The 25,730-nt window shown below is 42.6% G+C and overlaps 2 protein-coding genes across 2 annotated transcripts in view; both read right to left on the minus strand.

The window, feature by feature from the left end:
• Positions 1-43: 43 nt before the first annotated feature.
• LSM11 (LSM11, U7 small nuclear RNA associated) lies at positions 44-25,658 on the minus strand. The gene is made up of 4 exons (XM_053292163.1): positions 25,109-25,658; positions 11,185-11,324; positions 9,814-9,897; positions 44-7,343 (listed from the first exon to the last, which is right to left on the minus strand). The coding sequence occupies exons 1-4, from the start codon at positions 25,545-25,547 to the stop codon at positions 6,954-6,956; spliced, it is 1,053 nt and encodes a 350-aa protein (XP_053148138.1). The 5' UTR covers positions 25,548-25,658; the 3' UTR covers positions 44-6,953.
• THG1L (tRNA-histidine guanylyltransferase 1 like) overlaps positions 44-25,730 on the minus strand; it is a 42,035-nt gene continuing 16,348 nt past the window's right edge. Inside the window, exons 7-9 of the transcript XR_008315452.1 lie at positions 11,185-11,324; positions 9,814-9,897; positions 44-6,843 (exon numbers count right to left, since the gene is read on the minus strand). The gene's annotated coding sequence lies outside the window, so the exon portion shown is untranslated. The remainder of the gene's footprint in view (positions 6,844-9,813; positions 9,898-11,184; positions 11,325-25,730) is intronic.

A 25,730-nucleotide genomic window follows, 5' to 3' on the forward strand; every position in this document is an offset into this window, starting at 1 on the left:
CAATAACTACATCTATAAGAAATAACTGTGGAATAGCCTGGAGTACCATCAATATATTTATTGCCTTAGAGGTTGAATCCTTTTGTATACAGATATTTACATCCATCAAGCAAAAAAAAAAGTTGTACATTCATTGTTAGATTCATAGCAGCAATTCCTTCTTAGAAATAGAACACTTAGGAAGACAGACATATTGGAAGCAACTTACACAATATTTCCCATTTCTGCTCATTTTATTTTCTTGTTCCCATATACTCTGAGTAAAGTATACACTTGCAGCTAACTCAAGATTTTGCCTTGCTCATAGGCATTACACGCATTATATGTCCAATACCTGTAAAGTTGGGAGGCTAAAGAGCTACTACACTCTTTCTGACAAAAAGGCTATTAACTCTAACCAATACCTCTGCAATATATGAGATTTGGCATGTATCCTCAAAGTGTGCAAGCATCTATCATCCCCCCTTTTACACACATGAGAACAGAGAGAGAGAGCGTGCAAGCAAAAAGCATAGGTGGGTCAAATCCAGCACTTGCTGCGAAGACTGTGCTGAAATATAGTATTGAGCTCAACTGTCATGGCTCGCAAGCAAAGCACCCTGAGCACTACAGTTCTTTGAAGAATCTGGGACTCTCAACAGTCATAAAACTACAGTTCCCAAGATTCAATGGGAGAAGCCATGGCAACTAAAGCAGCTTTAAATTTGAAGTGCAGAAGGTTTACCTAGCTTTTGACATTCTTCACTAGTTACTGAGGCCCAACCAATACAATTATACTGGGCATGCATGCATCATCAGCACAGCAGTTAGCTAAAGGAATTTCTAACAAATGCCAACAGATTTGGGTATCCCCCCCCCGTTTCTCAACTTAAAATTGATCTATCAAGGAGAAGATACAAGGATACAGCTGCACTTTGCTCTGAAGTAGTGAAAATCAAAAGCAATTGCTAAAGGAGCCGGGAGCAGCTTTCAATTTTTCCCCCTGAGGGAAGGGGGGGGGGAATCTGGGGGGGGGGAAGAGAGAGGAGACAGGCTAGATATGTTGTTACACAACCTGATCAAACTACTTTTCACTCTAAACGAATAGAAGATTGACTGTGAGAGTCTCAGGTGTACTAATTTTCTCTCAGCTAACTTGTCCTACTCCATGTTGTGAAGCTAATAAAACAGCTATCCAGGAACATCATAAGCCATTTTCTCTTTTGTGACAGGCTTTCACCTCTGTCAGCTGAGAGCAATTGCGCTTTCAGAGACATCTAAAAAGGCTTGTATACATCCAGAGACAAGTCATCCCTATTACTTACTCCTCTACTACCAGTTGGCCTCTCTCATCCATTTTGAGGAAACTTAACAACCTTCACCAGTACTCATAGCAATGCAGAGAAATTTGATTCTCTGCTTCTTCATCTCCAACACATTTCTTTGCAAATTGAGGAAACAAAATTAACATGTGCTTCCGCCTTCAACCACTCAGGTGTTGCATGACCTGCATGGAATGCACAATTAATTGGCATAATATAGTAGATTAAGACTTGCTGGTGATATGTAAATATGCATTTCTGAGCTCTTCTTCAGGGAAAAATAAATAAATAGCTGAAGGAAGATAGGGATTTTAATGTATCTAGATTAGATGAACTGACAACACTTCAGCAAACAGCTAAAGGGGGCAGGCAGGCCTCTAGCAGAGGAAAAGTTCATTTTCAAGATCTCCATATAGGTTGCTTGTAACAACCTGCCATTTGCATCTGAACACCGAACACGCCCCCCCCCCCACATTACCTGTGTTTATAAAAAAGCTGCCAACTCTTCACAAAGGAGACCTCTTCTCTTCAACAGCTGCATAGCAAGGAAGAGGTTCACAGTAAGCATCACTTTTCCTGTCACAACTCCAGAAGAAATTATACCTGCCAAACACTACCTGAGGCAATTTCCTGCTCGAGCCAAGTGAAAAGGGATTTATTTGGGCAGAAAGATGGCACAGGACTGAACTGACACACATGGGCATAGAGCTTTCAAACATGCCTGCCTCATGAAATGCTGTCAAAGAAGCACCTTCCAGCAGCCTTCTTGTGGAAGATGTGGTTGAAATCGGCCTCAATTCTCAACAGACAACACAGATTCCTGAATTGTTACATTTCCACCAATAATTATTCTCTGCCCAGAGTAAAGTGGTAATCAGGAGAAGCCTCTTTGAAGCCTAAGGTAATCAGGAGAAGCCTCTTTGCATAGTATCTCACATCTGAAAGACAGGCTCAGTTTTAATTCTTCATATCTTGTTATGTTTATGATCAGACTAAGGGATAGCTATCATAGGAAAGTTACCCATTCATATAAGCCAGATCAGAAATGAACGCAGTTATAAACCTGGAGTAATAAAGCTAGCAAAAAACCCCAACACAAATATTTATCTCTTTCCAGATAATTAGTATCATGTCCATCCTGTCTGCAGTGTTTTCTGTTTCAGGTTTCTTTTTATAGGGAGTTTATGCATTCTGCTATTTTTTGTCATCTGAAATTTCTAGGCTTTGCAGAGTTCACTTCCCCTGTGTTTTGACTTGGCTGCTCTGGAATAGCAGCAGCAAGAAGACAGAAAAGACATAATGAATAACTAAATTTCATGCAAAAATGTCCTGAAAAAATGTGGAGAGAAACATAAAGACAAACAGGTATGTACCAACATAATCCTTTCCTAAGGATAAAGTATTATTAGAATTTCAAAATAACACAGCGGAAATTTAGCACCTTTGATCTATATAGGTTTCAAGTAACAACAATAAGACATACAATATTTGATAACAAATAATACAACCCAAATTCACAAACTGGTGACAAGAATTCAATAAAAGAAAACTCACGGCTGTTTATATAAGAGAGAGGGAAACAAAGTTGGAGAGTTGGGATAAATTTAAAAGTTTAATGATATTACCAGACATAATCATGCAATTCGGCCCCAGTGCAGGCTGGGAATGAGGCCAGACTTCCTGTTACCTGAAATCCTTTACCTGAAGCTAACTAGGAGCAAGTGGAGGAAGATAACCCAATCTTTCTGATGACCTCCTACACTGTGTGAGAAAGAGACACAAGGAAAGGAAAGTGGGAGGTCAGTAAGGGAAGACAGAGTAATCAGATCAATCATTTGTCAATGAAGGAGGCTACAAGAAACAAGTACTTGTATTATTTAATACAAGTACAATGTATTAAATAAAATGCCAGATGTAAAATGGACAACTGAAAGAGAGTAGACTTAAGGCATTATTTAGTTCTCAAGCAAAAGCATGGGCGATTGCAGCAATCCAGAGATCCATGAGGGCTAAGATGGACAAATGGACTTTCCCATCCACACACAATCCTTTGCATACACCAGTCATATTTGTCTGATGAAGTGAATGGGAAATGCCCACAGGCAGGGGAACTTTGTGCTTATATTGAAGCTTGCATACAAATAAATGCTGGATTGGGATGCAGGAAAGGATTTTGGAAGACAACAGCAGTAGCAATGCCGAAATTGAAGCATGAGGTATAAGCTTATAAACCCTGAATGTAAGTAAAGAAACAGTGGCCAAGATGTTAAACTTCCTGAAAACAGTGCACTCAGCAAAAAGCTATGATTGAAGCAGACTGGCACAGTGGACCAAATGGATGAAGTGTATCTTCAGCTTCAGGATGGAAAAAGCAGGAAGCAAGTACAAAGGAATGCATCTTGTCAAATAATGGCATTTGGCCTTCACTCAAGAGAATCTGGAAACTGAACATGGAATGAAAATCATAGACAGGGAGAACAAAACCGGACTGTCCATTTTTTGCCCCACCCTCACTGAAGCATAAAGCAAAAGAGCAAGAAGCTCAACAACAGAAATATTGGAACTATACTCTCCAAAACTAGAAACTAGAAATGGGGAGAGAAATAACAAAAGGTATTGGTGATCATTTTAAGTTACAGAAAACCCTCTGAAGTGCAGAGTCAAATGTGTATTTTGAGGGGGAAGAGAGCCACAGTGGAGAAGGCAAGACCAACAAGAAACCCTTTAGTACTACCATAAGCATCCCTCAGAAACATTCCTGAAACGACCTTTGCAGCAAACTGACTGGAAAAAGTCAAACTGAAAAAGGGCAGAGCGAGGGATTCAGAAGCTATTATTATCAGAAGCCCAAAGATTTCTTTTGGAAATGAAGTGGCAAACGAGCCGGGATTGGCAGAAAATAATGAAAAACAGAATGGAGGTGGGGAGGAGGGGGTTTAATAGGGCTAAGAATAATCTGAGAAATGAATGGATGTAGCCAGGGGTGGCTCCCTCATGAAGCAGGGTGATAGCGATGGCTTCAAACGGCAAGTGCATCTTCAGCTCCAGCAATGAGTCGATCCCGGATGTGTAGCCAGTCAGGTATTTTAAACACGTCAGCTCTATTCAGACATCCTTAAACAAGAGGCTGCGCTCCTGCACACTGTGAAAGCTTGCTGGAAGTCCCTCCCCAGCGTGTCACTCATCTTCCTCCCTGCACTGCTCACAATTCCAACAGCATTCGTCTGAAGAGGCGAATGCTGTAATTGTGATGGCAGGCATTTCTATGATTAGGAGACTGGGGCACCCCAGCTTCCCAGGCACGGAAACGTGTGTGCCTCCTCAGATGAACACTTGTAATCATGAGCAGAGCAGGGGAGATGATGAGTGGCATGCTGGGGAGGGACTCCTGGCACGCTTTCAGAGTCTGTACATGAGTACAGCCTCTCTGTAATAATGTCTGAATGGGACTACCATTTCAGTTCAATGGGGTTACAAGCAAACCATATGAAATTACAAATGAACTTGTTTTTTCTTCCCCCAAGTTTGATTCTGTTTATTTTCCCAGCTCTTTCCCCCAACTTCAGTCTCTACCATCTTGAGCTGGACTTAGAAACGTGATATAGCGGATTTCAGGAATTGTCCAACACAAATGTCAGAAGTATACTTGGGTGTAGATCTGTGACTTTTTTTTTTTTTAGTGCAATGCAGCTGCTGACACTCCAGTTTGAAGCAGAAGACAAGCATAAAGGGAGAGGGGTTCTTAACCCTTTCCCTAGTGTTGGGTTTCCACTGAAAGTAGCCACCAGCTGCTTTTACAGCTGCTGGAGAAAGATGCAGGTTTCCAAAGCAAAAACAGCATGACGGAACATAAGGTTAAGTCCCACCCTCACCCCGTCACACACACACACACACACACACACACACACACACACACACACACACACCCCATTTGCTTCAAACAGCAGCCTCATTAGCTGCACTGTACAACAACAGAAGTCCATAAAAAGAATCCTGGAATTGCATGTGGCTCCGGCCATAAGGGCTGGCCTTCTCAACTTGTCCAAGGAAAACCTATCCCAAAATACCAAATGGCTTAGAAAATGTAACCTATACATTTTGAATTAGAAAGACTGTATTTTTAAAATGAGCTTTATAATTTTTTGAAAATACCTAAAAAAAAACCCTAGCTTGTGAACATTCATTGGATTACAAGGGGCAACATCTAGAGACCAGAGTGCTATACACACTCGGTGTAAACAGAGGGCACTGCTCTATAGCACCACAAAAATCTCTTGCCAGACAGCACTGTTACAACATTTTGTGTAGTTCTGATGATTAAAGGGGATGTTAAGGGGTGAGCTGTTAAATGCACTGATTTTCTAAATAATTACTATACATGCTTTGCAGTAGCCTTAAACATGCTTCTTAGGAATAATCTAACTAGCATTTAGGGAAGTGACATTCAGAACCTAAAAGCTATCGGAGGGCCAGAAATACTAAATGCCTAGTGCATGTATTTTCTAGTGCGTGCACACAGATGCACCCCGGGGTTGGGGTGGGAAAAAGAAGTGCGTGCTCATGGCATGCACACATCCTTATCCCATGGAGTTGAGCTGGTGGATTAAGTCTCCTTCTAGATATCACAGTTGCCATCAGATGCTGGGAAATCAGCATCTCAAGGCCACTTAAGTACAACTGTGCCTAGCACAAACACCATTTTTTCTTTCTGAAAGTTCTAGCAATATATGTACATGGTTTTAGTCTTCACTATTTTGCCACACAAATGGATGAGAAGAACTATAAGAGGCTGGACTGCGATTTCTGGGTTGTTTCAACCCATTTCCAATACACCAAGACAAGTTCCAAGCACAGCTACAGCTTTAACGGCATTCATTGTTTGCTGGGGGCATACGGAAAAAAGGAAAGATGGGATAAGAGCACAAGCTTTATAGTAATGAAGAAGAGGGCAGATTCAACTCTTGATCTCAAATAAAGATGAACTGGAGGCAAAGGCTCCTTCTTGCAAAAGTTAACATGCAAAGACAACCTACTTCCATTTCCATTCATTTTTTGGTTCAAGAGACCAGTTTGGACTCCAGTTCACCAGAAGGCATTGCCCAGAATACTTCTTTTTTGCCCAGCCATGCATGCTCTTAGGCGAGATGGGGGTGAAGATAAGCTAAAACCTAAAGCCACTCCTCCTTCTCCCAAGCTCTGAATCCCCTTATGACTTTGTTTTTTAAAGCATGCCTTTCCATGATTTAAAATTACTAGCATTACACAACGAAGCACCAAGGTCACTGGCAAACTCCACTTATTTCATAGCCACTGAGTAAAAACAGAGTATTTGGCATCTGTTATTCATTTCAGATAACAAAGTCTTAAAGTGTAAGATGACACTTGTCCCATATCCAAACACCCCAATTTTGTAAACTCCATGGTCCATATGTCCTTCAGGACTTGGGATATCTTGTCTCTTTGGAGAATTCCATGTCTCAGTCAAGGTCTAGTGGTAACAAGCAGGCAAGTGATCTTTGAGGTCCATTTCCCTTTCTCTCATCTGTTCAAAGAAAGAGAAAGAGTTACAATCCCATCCTATTTCACAACAATGCTATGTAACACATGCCATCACCATCGTTCGTGCGAGGAGTTTAAAAGGCTCAATTCTGATCAGTGTGCTAGGTGGACAAGCAAGACATTCTCCCCTCGAATAAAAATCTGGTTTATGTGCCGTGTGAAAACTTGCTGATAATCCACTTTGGGCCTCCGCTTCTTGCGTGACCGGCCCCTTGTTCCACTTGCACTTGTTCCCTCTGTTTGGGAGATTCTGCCAGGCAGATCAACCTCCTTCCCAAAGACTCGAGGCAAGCTAGAGCTTCGTGTCCTCTCTCTGCTCGAATGCTTCTTTGTTCTGTGTCGTTCCTCTGATCTTCCCCGAACTGACTCTGATTTTCGTCCAAATGTCCTAGGGTCACATGGAAGGGAGGGCAGATCTGTGACCGTCTTTGATTCACTTCCTTTTTTAACCGAGGACTCCTGCAGCTTCAACCTGTCAAAAAGCTACAGAGAAACATTCAAGTGAAGGAAATGCAGGTTATTAAAAGGTGCCTTCTCATTCTGCACTCTGAACTGATCCATTAAAGCACATGGTCCATCACAGGGGGCCAAATGGAAGAACTGATATTTGCATAAGAGGTCAAATGCATATCTGTTAAATTGTAATATGCAAGACTAATTACATGACTCATATTGAATGTAAGCTTTATGTTGTAAGGGAGATTACTTATTTCGAAGTCAAGGAGTTCTGAATCTTCATTTGGATACATAACCAATTCATGTATTTCATACAAAATATATATGCACAGGCTTACAGAGAAGTGCCACTGCTGCAATCTTGTATTGTTGTTGTTGTTGAGACCCAGGGACTACAACAATTGATAAATCTGATTTAAACTCAAGTTATTCTGGGGCAGATACTATACTATTTCTGTTGAGGGTGTGTGTGTTTTGTTTTGTTTTTACAATGCCCAGCACACTGCTGGCACAACGGGTCACTTCATTCATTCATTCAACACATGTGTATATTGCCCAAAACGCAAGTCTCTGGGTAGCACTCATGGATATATTATGCTGGATAAATCTGGTGACTAAGTAGCAATGGCTAAAGGAAAGTTCATACACAGATGCTCACCACTTCACTGCAATATCACAATGACCTGTCCACATGAAAATTCTATCACAGCTCAAAGATCATGGTCAGAACTTTCCTACCACTTCAACAATATTTCTCAGTGGATATGGTTCACATTATCACTTATTTGCAGCTGAAATGTCATCGAGCAACACACATGCACGTTTAAATCAGTCTTAAGGCTAGGATCTGTACCATCCACTTCTTAGCACTGAGAAAAATGAATTTGTATCAACATATCCAGCTCAGCTCATTGTCCTTTGGTTACAGATTAGGGAATCAAGCCCCATTTTCAGCACTAAGATCCAGAGTTTGTAAGGTGAAGACAGATGTTGGATTTTAAGAGCATTCTCTGCTCCTGCCACCTTCCATAAAAGGCCATCTGGAAGAGCAAGAGCCAACCCTCCATCCTCAGGAAGACTTTTCCATATTCAGGATATGTAAATCAGGATTTAAATTGACATAGTTCCTAGATAAGAGTGCATGCTACTTAGTTGTTATAACCTAACAGGGTTTATTTAAAAGCGAGCCTTTAGAAAACCCCAGAGGCTACACAACTCACACTAAACCATGGTTTAGCATTACTATCATGAGCCTTGGGCTCACATGATAGTGAGCCCGGGACAACTTTGCCAAAGAAAAACCAATCTCCTTTGTCAAGGGGAGGAAATCTGCAGCTTCTATTCATAGTTTAAGACAAACTGGGATCTGTCATGTCCAAAGTGAGCAAATCACAGCTTGTTCTAGCCACAGTTTGTGAACAAGCCAAGATAACAAAACTGGGATGGGGTCTCATGTCTTATTTCATGGAAGGCATGAAGTCTGAATCTGGACAAAACACTCCTAAGCTATATAGGCAATAATACAAGTGCATGAACTATTGTGCCATGTGAAGACTGATGAAAGTATTCTCACAGGTGGCTGTTCGTTTTTTAAGAAAGAAAAGCAGCCTTTCAGATATTCATACAAGGGCCATAAACTGGGCTTCAAGAAATCTCTGTGCTTGATATCCAGACTAAATTAATCATAAGCAGACAAGTCAGTCATAACTAAGTTGGCTCATTAATTTCAGTGGGACTACTTATGAGTAACTTAGTCTGGCTCTCGGCCACTATGTTTACATTAAGCACAATTTCATACTAAATTGGATATTTTAAAGATAAAATTCAATTAATTTTTTTAATGTGTTTTTAAAAACCCAGTTTTTATCCACCCCGAGTAGCAGCTGCTATTAGCCAGTCTGGGTCACCCGTCTTCACTGCTACCACCGCACAGAGGGAAGGGATTAAATACCTTCTTCTTGTGCACTCAGTCCCTATCCTGACTGGGCTCTACCACCACTGCCAGTATAGCTTTTTATTTTTATTTTTTAAAGAAAGTCCTAATTATGCATTTAGTCTCATTTGTGGGTTAACCCTGTATCAGAGCCCTGAAGGGCAGAGCCCTATTAACAAATTCTGTTCAGTGCATGTACGACCTGTGTACAGTGTATGCATGAACAGATCTGTATCTGCACCAGGTCCACAATTAAAGTGAACACACATTCATTCACACAACCTGTACTTGTGTACAGATTAGCTGAACACACATACAATATAACGTCTGAAGAAGGCTATGGACTGAAGGCACGGAACAGGACCTACTTTTGCCACTCTAGCCAGCACCGACAGCTTGTAACCGGTTAACTTGAACTCTGAAATCAAATATGCTCTTCCTGAATCTAGCTGAGCTAAAATATATATATCATACTTTGCAACTGGTATGAAATGTGCCAATAAGCTTAAATGAATGTAGTGGATCTGAATCAGCCAGCTAACATGCAGGAGAACGGCTCCTTACCCTGGTGAGAGTCAACTGTGGCTCCACATAAAAAGCTTTACCCAGGACAGGTTTTCGATACGTCTCATCTACATCAGTCAGAGCCTAGGGCAAAGAAAGAACATCTCAAAACATGCAGCAACCAGGCACAATACTGTTCTATCATAACTTTCAGGGCCTAAGTGGAGAAAGAGAGAAATCTACATGTATAACAATGCATTACTCAGCCCACACTCATATGAACAGTTAATTGAAATTCCTGTTCTCACTGAGACAGGTGTCAAAAGTGAAGAGAGCAGAAGAGACAAATACCACTCTTTAAAAGTTCATATTTCAATCCCTGTCTATTTTAATGAAAGTATTACCAGGATATGGCTTCCTCCATTCCTCCCCAAAGCACCTCACTCTATCAGAAAAAGAATATTTACTTCCTCTGGGAATAGCTGGAAAAGACAAGATATCCTTCCCCTGGGAATAGAGGAGACATCCTCATATTACTTAAACATAAACGATTGTGGGGATAACAAAACATGAGAAACTACACTCTTATATAATAAATGTCTGTAAAGGCATCTGTTCTTAATAAAATATTGTAGAAGTCTCTAGTACTATTTATATATGTTAACAGAAATTCTGTAGACTATGCTTTATCCTTATGAACTTTACATCATTTCCCCAACTCCAAATTATCCTTTTAATATAAATGGACTACATACAGGCACAGTATTTATTTATTTACCATATTTTTATACCACCTAATATGTATTATCATTGCAGTAGGTTTGCAGCAATGTTAATATCAGCCTATGTAGCACAGTTTTATATTGCCGGGTGGGGGGGCAATTTTCAGTGATTTCCCCTTCCCTCTGCTACTGCCTGTGTCTCTCAAAGGTATGTCCGGTAGAGTCCAACAACCATCAGGGACATATTTTGGGGAGGCACAGGTGGCTGCCAAAAGGAAGGAGAGATAGATAAAAATCCCTCCTTGGCACAACCAACAATGTTCTTCCACGATTGTGACATTAGTTTGGATGCAGCCACTGGGTGGGAAAGTTTAGTATAAATTAAACTATCTCATCAACACTAAGACAAAGTTGAATCCTAAGGGGACAGTCCAATATTCGAAGAAGCCACATTACGGAACACTACAGCAATATGTCAAACAAGGCAGGAATGGGTGCAATTCAATTAAAGTCAACGGCACAACTTGCTTATGAGTTGAACAGACATGGATTATTACATGCAAGTGCCTTGCTCGAGAGGCCTGTAGGCTCTCCCATGAATACATGAAAGAATTTATGTGTATAGATGATCCTATTTACTTCCGTCATGGTCTGAAGCTTTCAAAACAATGGCTACAGAATCACAGAAAGAGAGACACACAATAGTCACCATATTCCAGAATTTGTCAAATGCAACCAGGAACCCAGTGCAGACTCCACGAAGCCCTTTGAAAGTTCGGATATGAACATTGACTTTTACACCTTCTTGGACACAGCGATGAAGTTCTCCAAGTGGGCTGCCTTCGTGCACTAGAACAAACAGACTGTCATCACTTGTTGCCACAACAAGCATCATGTGGAGTAAAATGAATTAAGAGTTTAACTCAAAATAATACAATGAAATTGGGGGGGGGGGCACCTTTTAATATAGCAATGCTGAGAATCCAGACAGCCGAAAAGTATTTCAGGGTCCAAACTATATTCCAGTAGAAAGCATCCACTGCTGTCTCAGAGCAGGACAACAGCCAAACAATGTTGCCTTGTGCACACAGTTTAGCTCAGGGCTGCTCAACTTCAGACCTCCTGCAGATGTTGGCCTACAACTCCTATAATCCCTGGCTACTGGCCACTGTGGCTGGGGATTATGGGAGTTGTCGTCCAAAAGCAGCAGGGGGAGGGCCAAAGTTGAGCAGGCCTGGCTTAGTTACATATCTGAAAGACATCAATGAACTGAAAAGGTGTTCAGTATTAGAATGTACAACTCCATAGCTCTTCTTCAAACAGTAAATTCCCATTCAATAATTTCAGTGGGACTTGTCATGACTAACTTAGTCTCGATATTGCCCAGTGTGTCAACAACTTGAAGGCATTTATACTTTCAAATTTCTTAAATATATCAGAACAATTTAATGTGGTAAGCATTATACATAACCTATTTTATGTTCTTAAAGTAGTACAGCAAGTTTAGATTCTATAAGTATTGCTCTCCACTTCCTTACAGCTCCGGAATACTGAACTATGCTCGAACCGTGGGTCAAACCACAGTTCGTGCACATCCCTTATTCCTTAGTTTCTTTCATGAGTTTAAGGCTGTATTGTACAAAAGCCTTGCAGAAGCAATATGCTTGGCAGACTCCCAGACTGCAGTTCTGTTTGAAGATGTTCTACAATATTTGAAAGTGACATTACTATCTTTGAATCTTGGAATCTAAGAGTTTTTCAGTAGTGTGAATTGGTCGTTTAACTATAGTGTTTTAACTATACTGCATAATAAGTTATTTCACACTATTCTGAAGAAGGAATGTCTCACAAAACCTCACAATTTTTAATTTCAGACTTTGTAAAAAAACCCCCAAAAAACACACCACCCCAAACCCCACCTTTTCTCAGTTTTTCCATTTATTTTCCAAATTTCACATCTCTACAAAGAGAGTGGATTTTTGGTCATCTTTCTTCTTGTTTCAAACATCTAACACCACTGGTTAGATGTAACTAATACACTTTCTTCTCAATGTACTTCAAATGCCCTCCATTTGGTGTGGACTGACAACTTTGTCCTCTGAAACAAAAGCAATCTTATCAAAACAACAAGTTGTTCTAGTAAGAACTAATCAGCCTACTTTCCTTTCACTGTCTCTACATTTGGACTAAATATGGTGCAAATTGAGGTCCACAAGTTAGCTCTCTTGCACCTCAAAAGTCCATGTGTCCACCATCTTGGATCGGGGTGGATGTCGTCATTACAAACTGCACCATTGAGGTGTCCCTGTGTGTCATTCACTAGAGCTGTTCCAAATTTGGTTCAAATCAGTTACACAGTCCTCAAGTTAGTGCACTTGCACCTCAAAAGTTTATGCATCCGCCATCTTGGATTGGGGTGGGTGACATCATCATAAACTACAACATTGGGGCATCACTATGTGTCCCTACAGCTGTAGCAAATTTGGTTCAAATCAGTTAGGTGGTTCACAAGTTAGCCTACTTGCACCTCAAAAGTTTACATGTCCACCATCTTGGATCGGGGTGGATGACATCACCACAAACTATGCCGCTGAGGTGTCCCTATGTGTCCCTACAACTGTTCCCAATTTGGTTCATATTGGTCCAGGCGTTGCAAAATTGATGGGGTCAGGGGACACAGACACACACACAGATTGCCGGGTGATCTCATAAGCCTACTGGAAAGTAGGCTAAAAATGCAACTGCCTGGAAGGAATGAAAATGCTTGACAGCAGGAAAATAGTTTGTCTCAATTAAAATGACAGTCAGGGCAAACTTTTTTCCTCTATACCTCTGTTTTCTATGTACTACAGAAACTGCCTTAATCCTGTCCAACCACAGTAGTCAGTCATGTTGCATAATTTGCATTAAGACTACACTACACACTCCATGCAACTGTTAATTTGTTGATGCACATATTTACAACACCCAGGGACTCTTGCTTACTATGAAAGTAAGATGAAGCCAGTGATCTTTTAGTTTTTCACAAATAAAGAATCCCCGAACCGACATAGAACATTCCATTTGTCCTCCCACTGACCATATATGGAATAGTTCTCTAGTTCCATCACAACAGAAGACAAAAGGTAGCTCTCTGCACTGTGACAATCATTTATCCAAATGGTGGCAGGGGTGGGGGGGGGGAGATAGGAAATTTATTTCTAGAGAACATAATCATTCTGCTAACATCAAAAACTATTATGTGAATCCCTGCATGTAACTATTATTTTCCTGTGGCTTTAGGCACTACAGACTCCTCATCAATCATTTGTGCAGCCTATGGGGATATAATTAGATACTCAATAGTTGTGAAATGGAATTTTAGTATAAAACACATCTTTAATACCTGGATTCTAAAGGATTATTAAAAGGCTACCTAGGGGGTTGTCGCTATACAACAGAAATATTTCTGATGAATAATCACCACCTCAGTAATGGAATGCCAATCAACAGCATGAATTCTCTGGTCTAATCCATCCAAGGAAGTCCTCAGTACCTCATAATTTATGATGGGCAACTCCACACACACAGAGTAATCACTTGCCTTGATGAAATCACAGGACTGGTACCACAAATGTAATAAAGTACATTCACTTGTGGCTCTCTTGGATTTATTTACCATTCTTGATCAAGGAACCTGTGAACCAGGTCCTCTGGATAGGGCAACCATGTAAGTGTGGTCCATGCCAGATGGGATAACTTCGAGCTAATACAGAAGGTTGCTTTGCTCTTTCTGCCTCTGAGAAGAGTATTGGTCCAAATCAAGTGGAGTTCAATAACATAACACATTTCCAGTGCACCTTTGGAATTTCCCTTTTTGGTCATTTCTACATTGGTGCCCCATCTTTTTTTAATTCCATGCCAGACTCCAGCCTCATTCAGATGTTATCAATAAATGATGGTATGCTTGAGCACACCGTCCAAAGTGGGAACAAAAGTAACGACTTGCTGGCTCTTCCATCATTCTCCTCACTCCCCATCCCGAGGGGCTTTGTCTCTGGTCTCTCCTGCTCATGGAAGTGCCCATCATCACACTTACAGCCTTCACTGCTTCAAATTAAGGCTGTAAGCATGAGCCCAGCGGGAGGGGGAGTGAGGAGAATGACGGACAAATCATTTGGGTAGGGTGGGACTTCCATATACGCTTCGGATGGTGTGCTTGAGTATTATTATTACAAATATTATACACCAGTTTTCATCAAAAGTTTCCATAGAGGTTTACATAGAGAAATAATAAATATCGGATGGCATTCATATTTGTGGTATGACAAAAGTAAAATACATAAAGATTTTTTGAATCACTATGTAAGAAGGAGTTTAATGAGAGTGTGGGTAAAATATAAAAAATGGCTGGAACCTAAAACTCCATTATGGTCATCCCCGATTGAAGCTTTAGTACGTAAAGAGATAAATATGCAACCGCAATGGGGTACCTATAGGGATCTGTTGTGTTTCCAAGAAAAGGGCTGTAAGTTAAAAAATCTAATTGAAGTACAAAATTTGGTCAGTAATTGGTTTCAGTACCATCAGTTAAATGAAGTTTTTAAGAAGGATTTCAAACTTGGATTTGAGGATCAAATGTTGAGATTTGAGAAGGAGCTATGAGAAAATGATGAAAAACTAGTATCTAAGATGTATAGGCTGTTGCTTTTGGTAAAGACAAGAGATGAAGTGGTTAAAACGACTATGATAAAATGGGCTCAAGATGTCGGTCATAATATAGATATGGCAGCTTGGGAAAAATTATGGAAAACTGATTTAAAGTTCACTGCATGTTACACTTTAAAAGAAAATTATTATAAGATGATGTATAGGTGGTATTTGACGCCTAAAAAATTGGCGATAATGTATAAAAATGTTTCAAACAAATGTTGGAAATGTGGACATTGTGAAGGAACTTTTTTTCATATGTGGTGGTCTTGTAGGAAGGCAAAGGCCTTTTGGGACATGATATATAATGAGTTAAAAAATTTTTTAAGAATGACATTTCCTAAGAGCCCAGAATCTTTCCTGTTGGGAATAACGCAAGGAGAGTTTTCCACAAGCAATTTAACATTCTTCATGTATGCAACCACAGCGGCCAGAATAGTATATGCACAGAAATGGAAGGACAATGAACTGCCCACAAAAGGAGATTGGCTGATAAAAAATTTGGAATATGCGGATATGGCAAAACTTACAGTACTGATAAGAGATCAAAATTTGGAAGGTTTTAACGAAGATTGGAAATCATTCTTACTGTACCTAAAGAACTATTTTCCTAATATTGATTTTTCAACAGGGTTTGAAATTTAGTAATATTAGCAGGTTGAGTAGATTAAAATCGAGTTTGGTAAGATATAGGCTATATGTTTTGAATTATTATAGCAAGGGTTAATTGTATAGTTAGTGATTCGCGCGGATTGGTGAGCTGGAAGTCAATTTTTGTTTAATTGAATGTAATGAGATGTTTAAGATATTGTTAAAATCAATAAAAATTTAAAGCAAAAAAAAAAAAAGAGAAATAATAAATAAATAAATGATGGATCCCTGTCCCCAAAGGGCTCACACACTAAAAAGAAACATAAGATAGATACCAACTACAGCCACTGGAGGAATGCTGTGCTAGGGATGGATAGGGCCAGTTGCTCTCCCCCTGCTCAATAAATTATTATTATTACATTTATATCCCACTCTTCCTCCAAGGAGCCCAGAGCAGTGTACTACATACTTGAGTTTCTCTTTCACAACAACCTTGTGAAGTAGGTTAGGCTGAGAGAGAAGTGACTGGCTCAGAGTCACCCAGCAAGTATCATGGCTGAATGGAGATTTGAATTCGGGTCTCCCCGGTCCTAGTCCAGCACTCTAACCACTACACAATGCTGGCAATAAAGAGAATCTCCACTTTTAAAAGTTGCCTCTTTGCTCAGTTAGCAGAGTACACAGCCCTTTACTGATAATGTCAAGAGATGTACATATCACACATATGTACATATTTATCAGAAATATGATAGATAAATAAATAAATAAATGTCTAAATGAGGCTTATGACATTACTAGAACTCCATATATATGACAACAAGCAGGACAAAACACTTGACTTCTAAAAATTAAATCAGGAAGTTATGATATAGCATGTCACAAGCTTACAGACAGGCTGAGGTTTCCTTAAAGGTAAAGGTAAATAAAGTGTGCTGTCAAATCGATTTCAGCTCCTGGCACCCACAGAGCCCTGTGGTTTTCTTTGGTAGAGTACAGGAGGGGTTTATCATTGCCTCCTCCTGTGCAGTATGAGATGCCTTTCAGTATCTTCCTATCTTGCTGCTGCCCGATATAGGTGTTTCCCATGGTCTGGGAAACATAGCGGCGGGGATTCGAACCGGCAACCTTCTGCTTGTTAGTCAAGCATTTCCCCGCTGCGCCACTTACAAAATGGCAAATCAAACAGAGGAAGAGGTTTTTGTTGTTATAATTTCAGTGACTGAAACTGGTCAGGGAGAAGTGGCCTCGTAAGATGGCAAGATTTAGGGTCAGAGAGCACATTACTGTAACCACGGAGATATAGCCAAAACCAGTTTCCTTGGGGCAGTGATCCTTGCCCAACCCAGAATGTTTAGACATACTTCCTGCATAAAGCTTGGTTGTAAGGTCTTGCTGGATCAGACCAAAGGCTCTTCTACATCCAAAGGCCATCTTTGTGAATCTCCACTCTCTGATCCATGTTCCTCATAGCCACTGGAAGAATATGGAAACTCACAACATGACGACTGAGCACTGATGCAGCAAGTGCTTCTAAACATTATATCAGGAGTCGACATCGACTCGACAGCATAGTTTACTTTTAAGAAGCATTTCCCACAGGGAAGCCATATAGCTTCGGCCTTCAGCCAGAACTCAAGGAAACAGAAGAGTCTGTTTTAACGCTGATACAGTGATACTGCCATGATTATTTGTTTCTGAACAATAGGTGTGTCAGGGATGACCACGAGCTCTCAAAAAACATTGCCTTGCACTGATTCTTTTACAACAGCAGAGAAGAGGTTTAAAAAGACAAATAATTTAAGATCTCTCTCTTGCAGATTGTACAAGTTTATCAATCTTAGACCACATGAACTCTTTTCAAGCTTTATTAAAGTTTATTCACTCAGTAATAATTCTGGTTAAAAAAATCAATGAATCAAAATCACATATAGTTATGTTTCTTTTGTAGCTATGTAGATCGTAAGGAGCCTGTATAAGAATTTTGTGGTCTTCCATTCAATATTAGAGGTCAAGAAGATTCAACCAATGTAGATACTCTTCCAGGGTAAATTGCTGCCAACAATATATTCAGAAACTGGATACATGTATTTCTTGGCTACGAAGGATTGCTTGTATTAAATGTACGGTACTTGCAAAATTGTTTGGTTTATAATGCCACATACCATATGCCAATTATCAAGAGCACAATAAAGAGACATCATATTCTTCAAATAGCATAGGCAGATTCATAGGCATCAATCAATTTAGCATGCATAAAATAAGCTCAGCATGGATTGCAATTCAGTGTAGATTGCTATAACAGAAACTGGTATTAACACTCCAGGTAAAACCAGCTCGCATTTGGAATAAATTATTGGGAAGCTTTGGCAACTACTTCAGTCAAATGACAGCAGAAGGTCAAAGCTCTGTCCAGTGCAATGCCAATGCAGATGGCATGCGGTTACTGGTGTTGCCAATCTTTTTATGTGCTCTGTTTACTAGTTAATTAGGTTTAAAGGCAAAACATCTCTTTGCCACCAAAGCTTTTAGAGGAAGCCATCTAGGCAACTGGATAGCAATTGCAAATAAGTGGGGTAAGTAGATTAGGAGTTTTGTAGTGCAACAAGCTAAGCCATCTCTCAAAATGTGGGAGCTTTATAATCTAGTAACTTTAAAAAATAGTCCGCTTGTACAAGTCTGCAGATCCATTTCAATAAATTGGATAATTCTGACAAAGGCTTCACATATACCTGGCAAAACCAAAATATCCTTATCTTTACCCTGACTTTTCACTGAAAGATCCTCAAAAACATATTAAGCTGTGTTATATTGGCAGACCATTGGCCTACACAGTATCCTCAAGGGCTTGGGATATCCCAGGAGCCAGGGAACCATGGCACCTAGGAATTTAACCTTGGCACCTAGATTAGAATATTCAGGGAGAGTTATTTAATAAAATCTGTATTTGTTCTAGGCAGCCCCAAGTATCTTACTTGTAAAAGGGATAAAGAGAAGCCCATTTATCACCACCCCACCACAATGTCTGTCACTAAGTCTGGAAATTTTGTCAAGCGTCCACTGTCTGGCTCCTACATTTTTGGGCTGGCTCCTAAATCTAAAGAAAAATGGTCAAGGTCTGGTCTACTCTGACTGGCAGCAACTCTCCAAAGTTTTCAGGCAAAAATCATTCCCAATCTTACAGCCTGAGATCTTCCCACTAGAGCTTTTTCAACTCAATTTCATTCCCCTTAATTTAAAAAAAAAAACTTTTAAAATTTATCCTTCATTACATAATATTAAGTTGGAAAATACAGACTATTGAAGATACCGTTTTATCTTTTTGTTTCCTTACCGCCAGATTCTGTCCTTTCAGAGTATTGAAGGCTGGCACCTTGAGGGTTCAGCATACTCCTATGTTTTACTATGATAGTATGTTTAGTACGCAACCATGCCATGAGAATCATCGGTATTTGTAAAACTTCCAATCATATAAAGAAGAAAAAAGATACTAGGGACTGAACATGAACCATGCAAAGCATGTGTTCTCCTGCTGAGCTGAGATCCTGTCCCTGTCTTAATAAGTTGCTCTTGGTGCAGACATTCTGTTCTCCCAGAGCATTATCCATGTTATCTAGAGAGACGTGTGAAACTAAGTTTAATACCACACTGTATAACACTTCAACTCCTAAGATTATTGTATGTGAAGCATAACCTCTATGCTACGTTATTTATTTATTTGTTCGATTTTTAGACCGCCATTACAAAATAGCTCAGGGTGGTTCACAAACGTCAAAGACCCTTTAAAACAATGTAAGAGCACAGGAAGGCCAGGCCGAACAGGTAGGTCTTTAGGGCTCTCCTAAATTCCAATAAAGAATTCAAATTATGGATGTCTGCAGGGAACGCATTCCACAGTCCAGGAGTAGCTACAGAGAAGGCCCGCCTCTGGGTTGCCACCAGATGAGCAACTGGAGCCGGACCTCCTCAGATGATCTTAGTGTGCAGTGGGGATCAGACCGAAGAAGGCGTTCTCTAAGGTAACCTGGACCTAAGCCATTCAGGGCTTTAAAGGAAATAACCAGCACTTTGTAGTTTGCTCAGAAACATATCAGCAGCCAGTGTAGCTGTTTCAAAACAGGCATAATATGGTCTCTCCGGGTTGCCCCAGAGACCAGCCTTGCTGCCGCATTTTGAACTAACTGAAGTTTCCAAACTACATACAAAGGCAGCCCCACGTAGAGCGCATTACAGTAGTCAAGCCTGGAGGTTACCTGCTGGTGCACCACTGTTCTGAGGTCATCCTCCTCTAGGAATGGACACAGCTGTCGAATCAGCCTAAGTTGATAAAAAGCACTCCTGGCCACAGCCTCCACCTGAGATACCAGAGTGAGGCCTGGATCCAGGAGTACTCCCAAGCTGTATACCTGCTCCCTCCGGGGGAGTGTAACCCCATCCAGCACAGGGAGATCTAAATCATCCCTCAGATTCTGAGCCCCTACAATGAGCTCCTCCGTCTTGCTTGGATTCAGCTTCAATTTGCTATCCCTCGTCCAGCCCATTACTGCCTGTAGGCAGGTATTTAGGGAATGAATGCCATTTCCTGATGAAGCAGATGAAAGATAGAAGTAGATTTGGGTGTCATCTGCATACTGATAACACCCAGCACCAAATCTCCCGATGACCTCACCCAGCGGTTTCATGTTAATATTGAAAAGCATTGGTGACAGAATGGAGCCCTGAGGGACTCCATATAACAGCTCTCGCTGAGAAGAGCAACTGTCACTAAGATCCACCATCTGGGATCTGTCCGTGAGATAGGAGCGGAACCACTGCAGAGCACTGCCTCCTATCCCCGACTCCACCAGGCGACCCAGAAGGATACCATGGTCGTTGGTATCGAACGCCGCCGAGAGATCCAAGAGAACCCTCCCTCTGTCACACTCCCTCTGTTGATTCCCCAGTATATATCATCCATCAGGCCGACCAAGGCTGTCTCAACCCCATAGCCAACTCCAAAACCAGTTTCAAATGGGTCTAGATAATTAGTTTCCTCCAAAACCGCCTTGAGCTGGTTGGCCACCACCCTCTAGATCACCTTGCCCAACCAAGGGAGATTAGAGATTGGCCTATAATTATCCATCGCCAAGGGATCTAGGGAAGACTTCTTAAGAAATGGTCTAATTATTGCCTCCTTCAAGCATGGAGGTACCTTACCCTCCCCCAGCGAGGCATTTATTATATTCACCAGGCCTGCTCGAATAACTTCCCTGCTAGACTGAAGCAGCCAAGTCAGGCAAGGGTCCAGAGAACAAGTGGTGGACCGCACCGCTCCAAGCAGCTTGTCCACATCCTCAGGAATCACAGATTGAAACTGATCCAATCTAATACTGCAAGAAGGATTGCTGGACACCTCCTTCATAGACCCTGCAGCAAAAGTGGAATCCAAGTCGGCCCGAATACAGGAGATTTTGTCCACAAAGAACCCACTGAGAAAATCACAGTAGAGCACCTCCGGGAGCCGATTAGAAACAGAAGGAGTAGAAATTAGACTTCTCACTACCCGGGATAACTCCGCTGAACGTGAATCCGCAGAAGCAATGCGAACCGACCAGAACTTCTTTTTTGCCATACGCACTGCCTCCACGTAAGCCCTCAAGTGGGTCACATGCTCCATCCTGTCAAATTCGAGCCGAGTTCTACTCCACCTGCGCTCCAGTCGCCTACCCAGCCACTTCAACCCTCACAACTCCTTGGTATACCAGGGAGCCGACTTTGAAGCAGGCCTGGAGGAACGCTTAGGAGCAACAATATCTACTGCCCTGGTGAGCTCCTTCGAAGCAATAATGTCTACTGCTCTGGCAAGTTCCTTATTCCAGGTTCCCACCAGGGCATCGACAGAATCACCTGCAGAACCAACTTTGAAACCCTCCAAGGCCTTTTGGAACCCTACTGGGTCCAGCAGCCTTTTGGGGCAGACCATCCTAATTGGTCCACCACTTCTGCAAGAGTGGATTGTGGCCGTGATACCAACCTTAACCAGGTAGTGGTCCATCCATGACAACGGGGAAACCACAGGATCCCCCACCCATGGAACACCCCCCTGATCTGAACAGAAGACCAAATCAAGTGTGTGGCCGGCAATATGAGTTGGTTCAGATACTAGTTGGGATAGGCCCATAGTTGTCATGGCTGCTATGAACTCCTGAGCCACACCAGACAAGCCAGCCCCAAAGTGGATATTGAAGTCCCCCAGCACCAAAAGTCTAGGCGACTCCAACACCAACTCCGCGATCAGCTCAGTCAGGGAGTCAGTTGGGCAGCGGGGTGATCGGTACACCAACAGAATCCCCAATCTATCCCTAGTTGCCAGCTTCAAAAATCCACACTTGATATAGGTCAGGTGCCTCACAGGGGCCCTGGTAAGGGAAATGGTATTCTTATGGACCAAAGCCACTCCACCACCCCCGGCCCACTTTCCCTAACCTGCTCCACAACAAAATAACCTGGAGAGAGAAGCTGAGCCCACACTGGACCACTCGCCTCCGCCAACCAGGTCTACAGTTATACAAGGTTAGAGTTATTACTACAGAAGTTTACTGATTGAGCTTCTCCATCTTCTCTTTGCCCTGAAAAACATAGCTACCTCTGCATTTAAAAAAATATTGCTCTCGTGCAATTAAGACCTAGCGCCAACATGTTCCACAGCACAAGGGGGGTGGTTCTGAGTCACCTGCGTTGCCATGGGCTCCTAAGGAAGTGCTAGAGATTGTGTGCAAGAGCACAAATACTTAAAGTAGTGCGCCCACACGTTAGGAGCGCTACTTATATTGGAAATAATGTAAGTAGTGCTCCCGAAGTGTGGGCGCGCTACTTTAAGTATCTGTACTCTTACACAAGACTGCCAGGATTTCCTGAGGAGCCTGCTGCAGTGTGGGCAGTTCAGAACCACCCACGTTATGCTGTGGAACATATGGGCCAATATTTTAAAGTCATGTGCACTCCATTTCTACTAGCCTTCTAGCTCCCACCCAGAACAGGTGTCCAAACCTTAAAAGAAATCCTGATCTCACAAAAATAAATGGGAGTTTTGACAGAGGATTTCATCCATCAGCTCAGAACAATAATCACCATTGTTCTTTCAGGCTTTGATTTCTTGCCTATCATCATGTTATCCTGTGTAGCAGCACTATATTTATAACCCTAGGACTCATGGTTAAGAACCAAGATTAGGATGCACTTTTGTTATAACTAGCAGCTGGATAGGACAATACCAAATACCTGGTTTAGAAGTGGTATTTTTCAGAAGAGAAGAAGCCTAAAATCAATAGAGTAAGAAGAAAATAAGCAGTGGGAGCAATAAGTGCAGAAGAGGGCAACTGAGATGATCAGGGGCCTAGAGCACCTTTCTTACAAGGCAAGGCTACAACACCCGGGGCTTTTTAAAATCAGAAAAAAACGATGACTGGGGGGCAACATGGTAGAAACCTATAAAATTATGCATGGTATGGAGAGAGATTTTTTCCCCTCCCTATCGCTTAACACCCATGAAACATTGCCAGGAAGTTTAGGAACAACAATAAGTAGTATGTTTTCACACAACACATAAATAACCTATGGAATTCTCTGCCACTAGATGTGGTGACAGCCACCAGCTTGGATGGCTTTAGGAAGGGCTCAGATAAATTTGGGGAGAATAAGTCTATCAGTGGCTACTAGTCTGAGGACTATAGGCCATCTCCAGCCTAGGAGGCAAGATGCCTTAAAATACCAACAGCAGCGGCATTTCCAGACAACAGGATTTACTGTGAGTTCACTGCAAGGCTTTACTGCCAGTTTGAAGTTGCCCCAAAAAACTAACACAAAAAGTGGATTTTTTTTTAATACCCCAGGTATAAATTGGGCAATGAAAACCCCAAATTGTATGTGAAGTGCTCCCTGATAGCTCACAGGGACTTGGGGGTAAATCTGGCTGATATGTGAATGCACACTTCCATTCCAGAGGAGATGAGAATTAAGAGCGGGGTGTGAAAAACCTCCAGGAGAGAGGTTGTGCCCTCAGCTCTTGCCTGTGGGCTTCTCAGAGGCATCTGGTGGGCTACGGTGTGAAACAGAATGCTGGACTAGATAGGCCTTGGGCCTGATCCAGCAGGACTATTCTTAGCTCCAATGGGAATGCCAGACCTTTCTCACTGCCTATCACTGATTTCAGTTCTGACACATACATACATCTTTCATGCTCCCCAATGTCTTGAAGGAGTTGCTCCAGCCTGCCCTTCCCCATTCTCCCCAGCACCGTGGACAGTTCTCTCATCTTCCATCCTACACCGTTGTTACTCAACCTGAACTCAAATATCCAAATGGCAGAAACTGACCGTGTTTAACCCCACTTTCAATCGGCCACCCCATTCTTAATGGTGGCAATTGCAGTCAATCTTTCAGGCCCCACAGTAGCACAGGCAGTCATTTTCCCATGCTCCAACAACCTCTAGGCTCAGTTAACAGACCTCCGTCCCTTCTCTCACACTTAGAACTTCCAGACCAATCTCCTCTCTCTTTACCCAAACTGCCAAAATGCAAGGCGCCCCCCCTCCCCGCATTTTCTCCACTGCTTTCAGTCAGCTTCATGCCTCCGAAGAGCTCCACCCAGCTCCCCAGCATTCGACTCCCTTTTCCCTGCACTGAAATCAGCTTCAACACCACCACTTTTATATAGGCCACATCCCCACCTCCTTCTGCCTCTCCAGCTGTCTCCAGGCCCTACCCTGGACCTCAGCTCAAACCAAATTACTACATCAGGAGGTAATTACTACACTGCCAACTAGAGCTCTTGGTGGTTTATACCTCTATCCTATGCCTGTTCTAACACACGTTTTAGAACACCAGTTGTTCTATTAAAGCCTACAGATACCAGCACACTCAAGCACACAACATAAAAAGCAGCGGCGGCCATCAGAGCCCATTTTAAACATTAAGAAGTTAGCAGAGGTATGCTACACAGATGTTTATTTGCTTTTTTTTCTTGGCCTGTGTGTACACACTGCAGAAATCCCTTCCCAATCATCACAACTCCTTCAACATGTATACACAAACCACGTGTGGTCAAGCCCAACATGTAGCACACGTGGTTACACAGGCGCAGGTTACTGACTTCCTGATTGCGTAAGACTCCAAGGCTCTACTGCAGAAAATAGCCCCTCTAGTAGCCTTCGAGTAATAAGAGCTGCCCTTGAACATGTGCAGAGTCTATCTCTCCTCCTGAGAGCCTGCAGTTAAGCCGCTTGCAATGGAGGAGAGGACATGCCTTAACCCCGGCCTCGCTCTTTAGAGATGAACTACTCTGCGCCAGCTGCTCTGCTCCCCCTTTCCCAGCTTACGGGGCATCCTGGTGAGCACGTTGCGCGGCGCCCTCCTGCCCCACGATCGAGTCCTCTCGCTGGTCTCTCGCCCAGGCTCCTTCGCCACCATGAGGCTGCGGAGACGCTGGATTCGCTCGGGATCGGCGGGGGCCCGGCTCCCTCGGCTCCGGGTGCGCGACCCTGCGGGGCGGCTGCTGCGGCCAGCGGCCCCTCGCTGGCGGCCAGAAGCGCGGAACAGGCCGCGCTGGAAGCTCTCGTACTCGGCCAGGTTATTGAAGCAAGGCGCGGCCGGGTAAGGCAGCGGGGTGCGCTCTGAGTACAGCGCCAGCAACGGGTCAAAATGCGGCGAGCTCACATCCAGGCGGCCGGGGCTCGGCGATCTCTCCGAGCTGCTCCGGCCGCCTGAGCGGTGGCGTTGACGCCTCGGCCCAGCATCGCCCGCCGCCGCTTCCTCCATGTCTCTGTTGCTCTTGCCCTAGCCCTGCTGGGAGGGGCAAGACTAGAGGGAGCCGCCCGTAACTCCCCGCTCTCGCCGCTAAGGGCCGCCCCAGCCCCGCGATTGCACAGCAGGCTCCTTCCCACCCTCTCAGCTCTACCAGCCGCTTTCTTGGAAGGCGGCGTGGAACGAGATCCCGGCCGA

This window comes from Hemicordylus capensis, chromosome 2, assembly GCF_027244095.1.
Source record: "Hemicordylus capensis ecotype Gifberg chromosome 2, rHemCap1.1.pri, whole genome shotgun sequence".
Lineage (NCBI taxonomy): Eukaryota > Metazoa > Chordata > Lepidosauria > Squamata > Cordylidae > Hemicordylus > Hemicordylus capensis.